Source organism: Cyrtonyx montezumae, unplaced genomic scaffold (genome assembly GCF_038088225.1).
Source record: "Cyrtonyx montezumae isolate F1298 unplaced genomic scaffold, pur_monq_1.0 scaffold_46, whole genome shotgun sequence".
In the NCBI taxonomy this organism is placed as follows: Eukaryota; Metazoa; Chordata; class Aves; order Galliformes; family Odontophoridae; genus Cyrtonyx; species Cyrtonyx montezumae.
The window spans coordinates 1148801-1162773 of NW_027072052.1; the positions used below are offsets into that span (position 1 = coordinate 1148801).

The 13973-nt window shown below is 59.5% G+C and overlaps 2 protein-coding genes across 2 annotated transcripts; one reads left to right on the top strand and one right to left on the bottom strand.

Annotated features, from left to right (window-relative positions):
• The first annotated feature begins 598 nt into the window (after window positions 1-598).
• On the top strand, window positions 599-4972 carry LOC136055711 (class II histocompatibility antigen, B-L beta chain-like). Its single transcript, XM_065747574.1, has 4 exons — window positions 599-689; window positions 3007-3276; window positions 4454-4735; window positions 4818-4972. The coding sequence occupies exons 1-4, from the start codon at window positions 599-601 to the stop codon at window positions 4970-4972; spliced, it is 798 nt and encodes a 265-aa protein (XP_065603646.1).
• Window positions 4973-7482: 2510 nt separating this feature from the next.
• LOC136055715 (DNA-directed RNA polymerase II subunit RPB9) lies at window positions 7483-8887 on the bottom strand. The gene is made up of 6 exons (XM_065747580.1): window positions 8826-8887; window positions 8693-8747; window positions 8520-8593; window positions 8006-8080; window positions 7675-7726; window positions 7483-7580 (listed from the first exon to the last, which is right to left on the bottom strand). Exons 1-6 carry the CDS (start codon window positions 8882-8884, stop codon window positions 7518-7520), a joined length of 378 nt encoding a protein of 125 aa, XP_065603652.1. The 5' UTR covers window positions 8885-8887; the 3' UTR covers window positions 7483-7517.
• Window positions 8888-13973: the final 5086 nt, after the last annotated feature.

Here is a 13973-nt window from a genome sequence, read left to right on the forward strand (position 1 = left end):
TTTTGGGCCTCCTCTTGCCCATTTCGGGGCTCTCCTTGCCCATTTTGGGGCTCCGCTTGCCCGTTTTGGGGCTCTCCTTGCCCATTTTGGGTCCATCTCTGGGCTCTTCTTGCCCATTTTGTGTGTTTTCTTGCCAGTGTTGGGTGTTTTCTTGCCATTTCGCGTCCACGTCTGGGCTCTCCTTCCCCATTTTGGGGCTCTCCTTCCCCATCGTGGGGCTCTCCTTCCCCATTTCGGGGCTCCCCTTGCCCATTTTGGGCCTCCTCTTGCCCATTTCGGGGCTCTCCTTCCCCATTTCGGGGCTCCCCTTGCCGTTCGGGGCTCCCCTTGCCATTTGTTGCCCAGCTCTGGGCTCTCGGTGCCGTTTGGCGTCCAAGTGGGCTCTCGGGGCCGGCCTCCCTCCCGGAGCAAGCTTTGAGGCAACGCAAGTGAAAGCAGTTCCCGCCCTTCCCGGGATGCCGCCCAGGATCCCGCTGTGGTGCCGGGGCTGATTGACGCACCCGCAGCGGAGCTCTGCCCGGAGACGGGTGATGCCGCCCAGCGCGGGCACCCACTGCTCCACAGCAGCGGCGTGGGGCGTCCTCCTCCGCACACAGCCATGGGGAGCGGCCGCGTCGTGGTGCTGGGGGCCGCGCTGGTGGCACTGGTGGCACTGGGAGCACGGCTGGCTGCTGGCACGCCGCCTTCGGGTGAGCTCGGGCTCACGGGGTTTTGGGGACGGTCCCTGTCGGGGTCTCCCGGTGCTCTCCCCCACCCCGTGCGCGGCGCTCGGAGCCGTGGGGCTCGGGATGGGGGGGGAGGGGCTGCAGGGGGAGGGGGAGGGGCTGCGGGGTTTGGGACCGATTGGGGTTTGGGGGCCTATGTGGGGGATTTGGTGCCACTTGGGGCCACTTTGGGGGCGTGGGTGACAATTTGGGGGGTTTGGCTCCAGCTTTGGGGTCCTGGTGCCATCTCGGGGCCAATTTATGTGGGGTTTGGTGCCTATTTTTGGGTTTGGTGCCATTTTGGGGCCAATTTATGTGGGGTTTGGTGCCTATTTTTGGGTTTGGTGCCATTTTGGGGCCTATTTTGGGGTTGGGTTCCAATTTCGGGTCCAACTTCAGCTTTCTGTGTCATTTTGGGGTTTGGTTCCCGATTTTTCAGGGAATTTGGGGCTCAAATTTGGGGTTTGGGGGCCATTTGGGGGCCCAATTTTGAATTTGGGGCCAATTTTGGGAGTTTTCTGCCCAACTTTGGGACTTTGGTGTCTATTTTGGGTTCAATTTTGGGGTTTTGGTGCCAATTTTGGTGCCAATTTCGGGCATTTGGGTCCTGTTTTGAGGGTTTGGTGCCAATGTTGGGGTCTTGGTGTCATTTTGGTGCCAATTTTGGCAGCTTGGGGTCCAACTTTGGGGTTTTGGTGCCATTTTGGCTCAAACTCTGGGGTTTTGGTTCCAGTGTTGGGCTTTTGGGTCCAACTTCGGGGTTTTGGTGCCATCTCGGGGCCAATTTGGGGTGGTTTTAGTGCCAGTTTTGGGGTTCTGGTGCCATATCGGAGCCAATGTTGGGGTTTTGTTGCCAATTTTGGGGTTTGGGCCCCATCTTTCGTCCAGTTTTGAGGTTTGGTGCCATTTTCGTGCCATGTTTGGGGCTTTAATGCCAATGTTGGGGTTCTGGTGCCATTTTGCTGCCAGGTTTGGCAGCTTGGGGTCCAATTTGGGGTTTTGGTGCCGTACTGTAGCCAACTTTGCTTGTTCGGGGCCAAATTTGAGGGGGTTTGGTGCCACTTTTTGGGGTTTTTGGTGCCATGTTGGAGTTCTGGTGCCATGGTAAGGCCAACTTTGGGGTTTTGGTGCTCATTTTCTCTGTTTCTCGGTGGCCGGTTTTGGGGCTTTGGGGCCAAGTTTGGGGTTTGGATGGCATTTAGGGTCCGATATTTGGGGTTTGGGGTTCAACTTGTGGGCTTTAGTGCCATTTTGTGGCCAACTTTGGGGGTTTTGGTGCCATTTGCGGTCCAACTTTGGGGTTTTGTGCCATTTAGGGTCCAATTTTTGGAGCTTTGGGTTCAACTGTGGGGTTTTGGTGACATTTTGGGAGCAATTTGGGGTTTTAGTGCCAATTTTGGGTTCATCTTTGGGGATTGGTGTCCAAATGTCGGGTTGTGGTCCCATTTTCGTGCCGATTTTGGGGCTTTAATGCCAATTTTGGGGTTTTGGAGCCATTTTGGGGTGCTTTGGGTGCAATTTGGGGTTCTGGTGCCAAGCATTAGGATTTCTGGGTTCGTCTTTGGGGATTTGGGACCAATTTTGGGAATTTGTTGCCATTTTTGGGTCCAGTTTTTGGTTTTTGGTGCTAATTGTGGGGTTTGGGTCCGATGTTGGGGTGTTTTTGCTTATTTTCTTGCCACTTTGGGGCTTTTGGTGTCAATTCTCTTGCCTTTTCGGGTCCAACTTTGGGGTTTAGGTGCCAATTTTGGGGTTTTGTTGCCATCTTGGGGCCAATTTTGGGGGGTTTCATTCCAACCTTGGGATTTGGGTGCCATTTTGGGTCCAACTTTTGGGTTTTGGTGCCATTCAGTGCCATTTTTGAATTTGGGGCCAATTTGGGGGGTTTTAGGTCCAACTTTGGGGTTTTGGTGCCATTTTGGGTTCCTCTTTGGGCATTTGTGTCCAATTTTGGCGTTTTGAATCAAATTCTTTGGGTCTGAGGCGCCCCTTTGTGCTTCTGGAGCCATTTTTGGGCCAACGCTTTGCGTTTCGCTTCCAACTTTGTGTATCTGATGCCGTTTCTGTTCAAACTGTGGGGTTTTGATGCCGTTTTGAGGCCAATTTGGGGTTTTGTTTCAAGTTGTTTGTGTTTGGGGTGTAAGTTTATCGTTCTGGTGCCATTTGGGGCCAGCGCTTTGCGAGTCGAAGGTGAAACTTTGGGGTTTTGGTCGCATTTTTGCTCCCAAGCTCTGTTTTCGGGCCCAGCTTTGGGCACCCGGCACCACTTCCCGTGGTGGGTTTTTCTCCCCGTTGCCCGCAGCCTTTTTCCAGTGGTCCGCCTCCGTCGAGTGCCACTTCCTGAACGGCACCGAGCGCGTGCGCTTCGTGGTGCGCCACGTCTACAACCGGCAGCAGTACGTGCACTTCGACAGCGACGTGGGGCTCTTCGTGGCCGACACGGTCCTGGGAGAGCCCTCGGCAGAGCTCTTCAACGCGCAGCCCGACGTGCTGGAGAAGAACAGGGCAGCGGCAGAGATGCTCTGCGCACACAACTACCACATCCTGGCCCCCGTGACGCTGCAGAAGAGAGGTGAGCTCACGAGTCCCGTCGTGACTCAGAGAGGTGAGCTCACGAGTCCCATCGTGACTCAGAGGTGAGCTCACGAGTCCCGTCGTGACTCAGAGGTGAGCTCACGAGTCCCGTCGTGACTCAAAGAAGAGAGGTGAGCTCACGAGTCCCGTCGTGACTCAAAGAAGAGAGGTGAGCTCACGAGTCCCGTCGTGACTCACAGAGGTGAGCTCACGAGTCCCGTCGTGACTCAAAGAAGAGAGGTGAGCTCACGAGTCCCGTCGTGACTCACAGAGGTGAGCTCACGAGTCCCGTCGTGACTCAAAGAAGAGAGGTGAGCTCACGAGTCCCGTCGTGACTCAAAGAAGAGAGGTGAGCTCACGAGTCCCGTCGTGACTCACAGAGGTGAGCTCACGAGTCCCGTCGTGACTCAGAGAGGTGATCTCACGAGTCCCGTCGTGACTCAGAGAGGTGAGCTCACGAGTCCCGTCGTGACTCAGAGAGGTGATCTCACGAGTCCCGTCGTGACCCAAAGAGAGGTGAGCTCACGAGTCCTGTCGTGACTCAGAGAGGTAATCTCACGAGTCCCATTGTGACTCAGAGAGGTGATCTCACGAGTCCTGTCGTGACTCAGAGAGGTGAGCTCACGAGTCCCATCGTGACTCAAAGAAGAGAGGTGAGCTCACGAGTCCCATCGTGACTCAGAGAGGTGATCTCACGAGTCCCGTCGTGACCCAAAGAGAGGTGAGCTCACGAGTCCTGTCGTGACTCAGAGAGGTAATCTCACGAGTCCCATTGTGACTCAGAGAGGTGAGCTCACGAGTCCCGTCGTGACTCAGAGAGGTGAGCTCACGAGTCCCGTCGTGACTCAGAGAGGTGAGCTCACGAGTCCTGTCGTGACTCAGAGAGGTGAGCTCACGAGTCCTGTCGTGACTCAAAGAGAGGTGAGCTCACGAGTCCCGTCGTGACTCAAAGAGAGGTGAGCTCACGAGTCCCGTCGTGACTCAAAGAGAGGTGAGCTCACGAGTCCTGTCGTGACTCAGAGAGGTGAGCTCACGAGTCCCATCGTGACTCAAAGAAGAGAGGTGAGCTCACGAGTCCCATCGTGACTCAGAGAGGTGATCTCACGAGTCCCGTCGTGACTCAGAGAGGTGATCTCACGAGTGCATCTTCCGCCCCGCCACTGTCCCCCTCCCAGAGCCCAGGCTGAGGGTCGTGGCGCTGCCGTCGGGCTCCGCGGCGCATCGTGCCCGCCTGGCGTGCCACGTTTCGGGTTTCTACCCTCCGGACATCGAGGTGAAGTGGTTCCGCAACGGGAAGGAGGAATCGGAGCGCGCGGTGTCCACGGGCGTCATATGCAACGGGGACTGGACCTACCAGCTCCTGCTGCTGCTCGACCCCGGCCCGCAGCCGCACGGGGACACCTACGTGTGCCACGTGGAGCACGCCAGCCTGCCGCACCCCAAAACCCAGCCCTGGGGTAAGCCCCCCCCCCAACCTGATCCCCGCCACCTGCAGCGGGAGCGCGGCCCCACGCCGAGCCACGCGTGCCGTCCCTGCAGAGCCCCCGGCGCACGCGGGCAGGAGCGAGCTGCTGCTGGGCGTGGGGGGCTTGGTGCTGGGCCTCGCCCACCTGCTGCTGGGGCTGCTCGCCTTCCTGCGTGCCAAGGGAGCCGAGCGCTGGGGCGGCGGGGCCGCGCCCGGGGGGCCGCGCTGATGCCCCCGCATCCTCGCTGTCGTTTCGGGGCGCCCCGATCCCACCGTGCCGGGTAAGGTCCGCTTCCCCCAGCGCCGTCCGTGGGAGCGCGGCAGCCCGAGCCCACACGCTGCTCACGGGGCCCTCTTTCCCTGCAGGAGCCCCACTGCAGAGCTGCCCCGATGCCGCTCCGCCGGTGCGGCGGAGAGCCCCACTCCTCAGTTGGGTTTCACTTCGGGCTCTCATCCCGTCCCCTCCTGCCCCACCCCGTCCCCTCCTGCCCCACCCCGTCCCCTCCTGCCCCACCGTGATCCCTATTCCACCCCATCCCCTCCTGCCCCACCCTATCCCTTCCCATCCCCTCCTGCCCCACTATGATCCCTATTCCACCCCATCCCCTCCTGCCCCACCGTAATCCCTTCCTGCCCTACCTTGTCCCCTCCTGCCCCACTCTGTCCCTTCTCATCCCCTCCTGCCCCACTGTGATCCCTATACCACCCCATCTCCTCCTGCCCCACCCCATCCCCTATTCAACCCCGTCCCCTCCTGCCCTACCCTGTCCCTTCCTGTCCCCTCCTGCCCCACTGTGATCCCTATTCCACCCCATCTCCTCCTGCCCCACCCTGTCCCTTCCTGTCCCCTCCTGCCCCACCCGTCCCCTCCCCCACACCCCACCCCCCGCAGGCTCTGTCCCCTTCTCAACACGACCTGGCTCACACGCAGCCCCGTGTCCCTCCCATTTCCCACCGCGGTCACGCACAGATTCCCCCCCACGCGCAGCGCTCCTCTGTCACCCCATGGTGACACCAGATTGGCCCCACAGGACCCACACTTCCCCGTGCTCCCCCCACAAACCAGGCCGTGGGTCCCCCACCCCATGGCTCACAGAACCCACCCGGCCCCCAAATGGGGTCCTAATCCTAAAGGGGATCAGATGGCACCCAGGGGATCAGACCCTCCCCCTCCCCATGGCACCCAGGGGATCAGACCCTGCCCCTCCCCCCCATGGCACCCAGGGGATCAGACCCTGCCCCTCCCCCTGAGGGCACCCAGGGGATCAGACCCTGCCCCTCCCCCTGAGGGCACCCAGGGGATCAGACCCTCCCCCTCCCCCCATGGCACCCAGGGGATCAGACCCTCCCCCTCCCCATGGCACCCAGGGGATCAGACCCTCCCCCTGAGGGCACCCAGGGGATCAGACCCTTCCCCTCCCCCCATGGCACCCAGGGGATCAGACCCTCCCCCTGAGGGCACCCAGGGGATCAGACCCTTCCCCTCCCCCCATGGCACCCAGGGGATCAGACCCTCCCCCCCATGGCACCCAGGGGATCAGACCCTCCCCCTCCCCATGGCACCCAGGGGATCAGACCCTCCCCCTCCCCATGGCACCCAGGGGATCAGACCCTCCCCCTCCCCCCATGGCACCCAGGGGATCACACCCTCCCCCTCCCCCCATGGCACCCAGGGGATCAGACCCTCCCCCTCCCCCCATGGCACCCAGGGGATCAGACCCTCCCCCTCCCCCCCATGGCACCCAGGGGATCAGACCCTCCCCTTGAGGGCACCCAGGAGATCAGACCCTCCCCATATGGCACCCAGGGGATCACACCCTCCCCTTGAGGGCACCCAGGGGATCAGACCCTCCCCCTCCCCATGGCACCCAGAAGATCAGACCCTCCCCCTGAGGGCACCCAGGGGATCAGACCCTCCCTCTCCCCCTGAGGGCACCCAGGGGATCAGACCCTCCCCCTCCCCCTGAGGGCACCAAGGGGATCAGACCCTCCCCCTCCCCCCCATGGCACCCAGGGGATCAGACCCTCCCCCTCCCCCCCATGGCACCCAGGGGATCAGACCCTCCCCTTGAGGGCACCCAGGAGATCAGACCCTCCCCATATGGCACCCAGGGGATCACACCCTCCCCTTGAGGGCACCCAGGGGATCAGACCCTCCCCCTCCCCATGGCACCCAGAAGATCAGACCCTCCCCCTGAGGGCACCCAGGGGATCAGACCCTCCCTCTCCCCCTGAGGGCACCCAGGGGATCAGACCCTCCCCCTCCCCTTGAGGCCACCCAGGGTATCACACCCTCCCCTTGAGGGCACCCAGGGGATCAGACCCTCCCCCTCCCCATGGCACCCAGGGGATCAGACCCTCCCCCTCCCCATGGCACCCAGGGGATCACACCCTGCCCCTCCCCCCCATGGCACCCAGGGGATCAGACCCTCCCCCTCCCCATGGCACCCAGGGGATCACACCCTGCCCCTCCCCCCCATGGCACCCAGGGGATCAGACCCTGCCCCTCCCCCTGAGGGCACCCAGGGGATCAGACCCTCCCCCTCCCCATGGCACCCAGGTGATCACACCCTCCCCACCGCCACGACCCACCGCCCCGCCTCCCACCCCCTGCCGCCCCACAGATGCACGGCCACGACCCACTGCCGTCAGGCAGACGTCTCTGTATGGCAAGGCCGTCCCCACAGGATCGGGGAGGGACTGCGACTGCGGCGGGGGGGCCACGGCAGCCAGCAGCAGCGTGGGGGGAGCATCCCGGCTCCGGGCCGCAGCCGTCACTCGGTCCAGCGGTGGCCGCAGTGCGGGGCTGTGCAGACGTAGTAGAGCCTCATGGCATCCTGCAGGGGAGGGGGAGGCGGCGGTCGCAGCAGAGGGATAGGAAGGGGCGGCGGCGGCAGCGGGGAGGCCGCGGGAGCCGGGGGGGAGCCTCACCTCCGCTCTCGCGCTGTGCGACTGGAAGAAAACGGCCTCCTTGTGCCCACACCTGGGGGAGAGAAAGGACGGCGGTGACGCGGCGGGGCCCCCGCGTGGCACAGAGAGCACGGGAGGGGATGCTCGGCAGCCCCACGGGGAAGGCACGGAGCCGTCGGGAGCCGACGTGCAGGGGACGGCGGAGCCCCGCAGCAGGAACACGGCAAGGACGGCGCGGCCCCGACGTCGGGAAGGTGGGAGCCCAGAGGGAGAGCGGCGGGGCTGGGGACGCCCGCTGCGCCCGAGGGAGCCCCTCACGTCCCTGCACAGGGACCCCCCGGATCCTCCTTACTTCTGGCAGGGGTGGTCCTCGGTGCGCGGCAGCGTGGGGTCCTGGGAGACGTCAGCGATGATCTGCGTGAGCTCGCTGCCAGGACAGGAGCAGAGCTTCGTTACCCCGCAGCGCCCGAGCTCGTTAAGGACCCCACCGCCTCCCTCGCTAACGACCCCCTCCGCTCTCTTTGCCCCAACCTCCGCCTTAGGACCCCCTGAAGTGGGGAGCTCGAGGCGGGGGGCGGAGCTCGAGGCGGGGGGCGGGGCTCGAGGAGGGGGGCGGGGCTCGAGGAGGGGGGGCGGGGCTCGAGGAGGGGGGGGCGGGGCTCGAGGAGGGGGGGCGGGGCTCGAGGAGGGGGGGCGGGGCTCGAGGAGGGGGGGCGGGGCTCGAGGAGGGGGGGCGGGGCTCGAGAAGTGGGCCGGAACTCGAGGAGGGGGGCGGGGCTCGAGGAGGGGGGAAGGAGCTCGAGGAGGGGGGAAGGAGCTCGAGGAGGGGGGGGGCGCGGCCGGGCCCCACGGGGGTCCGCACTCACTCCACTTCGTGCGTGATCTTGTTGACGTAGATGCAGCTGCTGTCGGCCTCCTGCTGGTAGTCGCAGTTGCGGCACTGGGGGGCACAGATGGGGATGGGGATGGGGATGGGGATGGGGAGGGTCACGGCCCGGCCCCGGCTCCGAGGGACGCTCGGGGGCGCGCGGGATCTCACCGCGTAAAGCAGCACGCGGCTCTCCTTGTCCTCCTTGGGGTACAGCATGTTGTTGCTAAGGAGAGACGCGAAATCAGCGCGGGGCCGCGGCCGGAGCCACACTCGGGCTCGGTCCCGGGCTCGGTCCCCTCACCACTCCTGGCAGAAGCGGATCCCCACGAAACCGGGCTCACACGGCCCCTCCGGCTGCATGGCGAGCGCGGCGGCGCCCACAATAACGAAAAAGCGACAGGAGCTGCTGCGCATGCGCACCACTCCGGCCACGGCGCAACGGACAAACGCGACGAAACTCAACGCGGAGCTCCTGCGCGTGCGCACCGCTCCGACCACGGCGGCCCCGCGGGGTCAAGAAGCATCGGAGCGCGGCCGCCCCGTCCCCGCGTTTACCGACGCGTCCCTCCAAAGACAACGTGGGCCGGGCCGTGGGGCCGTGGATCACTGCTGAGCTCGGGGAAGCCGAGCCCTGGAAAAGGCCCACGTGGCGCCCAAGGTGCTCCTCCCTCACTGATGTCTCTGTTGGGCCAGCTGTGTTAAGCTTATCGCTGCCCCTCCTAACAACGCACAGCGAGGGGCTCTTCCCCTTCGAGGTTTGAAGATTTACATCAAAATGAACCCTGACGTGTAATCCTCTCTATAAATCAGAGTTTGGAATGTGATGAATCAGTATGAACTGTACCTTGTGTAGAGTAAATAACTCCTAATGACGATACTCCACCAGGGAATAGTATAGAAGATGGTATATTTCAAGTAGTTCTATACAAACAGTTATACAGGTAATACAAAAGAGAAGATGGCTCACCTTTAAGATGACAAGGCTCGCAGAGGACTCCACATGGGAGGGATCTCCAAGAAGAGATCCTTCCCTGGTGGTGGTCAGCCCTTAAATGGGGTTTGAGAGAGGAGGAACTAGGCTCCACCCCTTCCACCCACACAGGTATATCACCTTCACCTGTGCCCCCATGGCTGACTTGGTGCTCACCTCAGGTGACCAATCAGTGGTTCAGGCCGTGATTCAGCAGTTCCCATACACCTTGAAATAGGTATTTCTTTCTTTGCGGTGTGTCGTTGGTGGAGCGAGACTCCCCGGCACAGCCAGCGCTGCTGGCTGATTGCTTTTCACCTTTCGATTATAATAAAATATTCTAAAACCTCAGATTGGACTCTGAGCGTCTATGAGAAATGGGTGACCCCGACGTGATGCGACGGGATCCGAGCGGGACGTCCTGACTCGGGAGGCGCCCTGCCCTTCCGCTAGCGTCGGGAGAAAAGGATCCTTGCCCGACCTTTCGCACCGCACGAACTTGGGAAAGCCATGAGCAAGGACAAGAGCTCCCTTGGGAAAACTGCAGTAAATATCCCGTGATTCTTGTGCACGAAGATCCGGGTGAGAGCATCGGACTGTGAGCATCGCCCGGTCGGGAGGGCGAGGTGCGGCTGGAGAGAGCTACGCTGAAATTCCCAGGGTAGAAATTCCCAGGGACCCGCACAGAGGCCCAGAGGAAGGGAACAGATCACCGAGAATTAGGAGGGGAAATAGCTTAAAGAAGGAAAGCCCGCAATAAGGACACGGGGCAGGGAAAGTTGAAATCCGCTGACCCCAGGAGGGACCCACGGAGGGGCCCCGAGGATGAGGAAGGAGCGAACTACTTGAAGTACCCCCAGACAGTCCGCTGCGGTGAACGGCAGAGTAGTGGGGACATGGGCCATCCCCGAAAGGGAAAACAAAACAAAGCGAGAAACGATGGTCCGTTACGGAGAGTCTGTTGAAATGTGGGGTGGAAAACGAACGAGAGCTGAGCGGGTGCGCTGGCCGAGGTTTGTGAGTCGTGAGCGCGCGTGCTGGGCTCCGAGTGCGGGTCCCGAGCGGATCCGAAGCGGCCGGAGATGAGACGGACGAAGCGAGCGACAGCAACCGACGTCGTCCTTCTCTTCGTGCGCACACCACTTGTGTTTTGTCTGCGGGTGCGTCCGAGGATGGGGGTTTCTGTCTTTTAAATGAGGAGGGCGGACCCATGGAGGAAAGGCGTAGCCCTGAATGGGACTTCAGCTGTCAGACCAACTAACGCTTCTTAGGCGAGAAGGGAGACGGGACGAGGTAGCGTATGGAAGTGCAATTGATAACGGCATAGGAAAGCGTAATGGAGGGTATGGACTGTGGGCAAAAGGGTTGAGGAGACCCTGACAGCCCGGTGGGCAGGCAAAAACCAGATTGTGGCCGGCACGTGGACGGACGGCAGGGAGAAATCGGAAGAGTTGGAAGATTGGCAGAAACGGGGACTCGATAATTACGGAGAGAAGCACGGGGAGTATTTGTGAGGTGGGGTGAGGAGGAACAAAAAGCAAAGGCCCGAATGTCGCGGCTGTAAGAGAGGTGGAAAAGGAGGAAAGAAATCCCTAAGAAAAGAGAAAACCTGGGGAGTATTAATAAGGGCACTGGAAAGCCTCCGCAAAAGGGATCCGAACGAGGAATGCAATGGCATTATCGTGGGAAGGAAGGACACTGAACCCAAGTGTAAAATAGATAAACGAGTCCATAACGCGGCAGGGTGGGTGCGTTTAAGGAATGGGGTGTGGGGGCTGTATACATCCTGGGGACGAGAGCAACTAGGGAGCCCACCATGAGGTTAAAAGTAGGTCCCCGGGTGGAAGAAACGATATTCGTAAGACAGGAGCTGAAAGGTCCACAATGCAGAAACTAAAGGGTGTATAGTGAGCAAGGATAAAAGCCTGGGAGTCAGGGCGAAGCACGAACCCTTCTGGGCCCCAATTGGAAAAAGGGGAACAAAAATAATGAAAGTGAAAATAAAACGGTGTAACGATGGAAGCCGAAACAAAAATTGGTTTAGGGAATTTATTAGTGGTCCCCGGGGCAGAACATAGCTTAGTGGGGCGGGATTTCATAGTGGTATTAGGAATAAACCTTGCCATAAATGAAGGAGGGAGAGCTTCAAGACTGTGTGTTGTCACGCAGAAAGATGAGGAAGAAATCCATCCCCAGCGGTGGCATCCGAAAGGAACCGCAGGAAAAGTGGGAATCCCACCCGTAAGCGTTGAGCTCGGGGAAGCGAGGGGCTGTGCACCCCTCCGAGAAGTTCATTTACTGCAGCTCATGAAAGTGCTGTCTTTAGCTTTCGTCTTTCGGTGTGCCCCCCTCCGTCCTCTCCCTCGGCGCAGACCTTTTCTGAGTACAGAGAAACGAGCGACGGTGTGCTCGCAATGAGAAGTGAAGAGGTGCTATTGGACCTGTCAGAAAGGCGTGGTGCCGGACCCTCGTTAACAGAGGTGGACTGGGCACGGCACAACTGCCGTAACTTGCAGTGTCTCAGACCGTATCCTGCACAAAAACGGCCGTCCCCGAGCTGGAAAAGGGAAGGGAATTATTTGCGCAGCATTCGATCCGGCTCCGGTGGCAGCCATCGAATTCCGTGAGCAGCAGTTGAAATCAGAAAGCCAAACTTGAGTCACTTCAGGATCTGCTTAAAACTCTGCAGAAATGGACAGATGAACTCAAAGGACGGTTAGAAAATGAAAAACATAATGCAGCTCTCTTACTAGAGGCTCTGAAGGGAAATTGTATGGACACCAGTGGCACTTTTGTACATGGAGTACCAAAATATATATGTATATATCCTCCAGAAGGGCTGGAAGGAATAAAAGCAAGGCGAGAGGAACTAGAAGCCCCCCAGCTCAACGGCGTCCTTCAATGGACACTGAGTTAATGGGGCACATGAGGAGGGAAAAGGGGCAGGCTAACTGGAGAGAAATAAGAGCCCAAGGTGAAAAAAGGCGACACCAAAAATCTCTTCTCAAAAAGAAACAGAGCTCTGAGAAATTCGGAGTGAAGCGGGCTGACGATAAGTGGGTTTTGCCCGAGGGCCGGGCATTATTACCCAAGAACTTGGCCCAAAGAATTGTGCAGCAAACGCACAGAGAGCCCACGGGGGAAGTGGGGCATCGGCAGATCGTCTCTAAACATTCTATGGGTGCGTAGGGATATTTGAAGCAGCAAAGCAAGAAACAAGAGGCTGCTGAATTTGCCAGAAGGTTAACAAAGGAAATCTACGACAAACACCCTCCGGGGGAAGGCCGTCGGCACGCGGACCTTTCGAACGAGTACACATAGATCTTGCTGAATTACCGAAGGCAGGAAGGTGTAAGTATCTACTAGTGACAGTACACCAATTAACTCATTGGGTGGAGGCGTTTCCACAACTCCGCCACCGCTCAGACAGCGGCCAAACATCTCTCGGAAGATATTATCCCCAGGTATGGTTTGATAGGGGTAATTGACTCCGATCAAGGAACTCGTTTTACCTCCTAGTTTTGAAAGGCCGAGCAGAAGCCCTGGGGGTGAGGGGGGGATACCACACCCCGTGGCATCCACCAAGTCGGGGCGGGGAGAAAGGACGAATGGCACCTGAAGGCCCAGATAACTAAGTTAAGGTTAGAAACTAAGACGTCTTGGATAAAATGCTTACCTTTAGCCTTACTTAATATTAGGAGTATGCCCAATTCAGAACATGGGATATCCCCCTGTGAGATGCTGTATGGAATGCCTTATACTCAGGGACTTCCCATCGATCACCCCACAGTGGGACAGAGTACCATACAGCAACATATAACTCGAACTGAGAACTTGGAAGAACTAAGAAAAGGGGCTGTTGGCTCAAAGTACCCCCTTAGGATTTACCGTACACAAGATAAAGCCAGGAGATCAAGCGTTAATAAAAACCTGGAACGAAACTTCGTTAAGCCCATGTGGGGAGGGACCTTTTCTCGTTCTCGTAACTACAGAAACAGTGTGCGCACGGCAGAGAAGGGCTGCACTCGCGCCTCCGTGTGAGAGGCCCCATCGATGCTGAGGATGGGAAGGTTACATCATCTCCAGGAGAAGTGAAAATACGAACCCAACGATAACATTAGTACAAGGGACTAAATCGCCCCGAGAGGGTAAGTGTGGATGTCACCCTTTAGCACGGGCCCAGCGGTTCATGAGGTTGGAGAGGAGCTCCAAGATCATCCAGTCCCACACCCTCCTGTCACCATCCCTACCCAACTGCTCAATCCAATCCCTAAATGGGTCCCTATGGGTCCCTATGGGTCCCTATGGGTCTCTATAGATCCATAGGTTTATGAGGTTGGAAAGGAGCTCCAAGATCATCCAGTCCCACGTCCTCCTGTCACCATCCCTACCCAACTGCTCAATCCAATCCCTAAATGGGTCCCTATGGGTCCCTATGGGTCCCTATGGGTCTCTATGGGTCCCTATGGGTCCCTATGG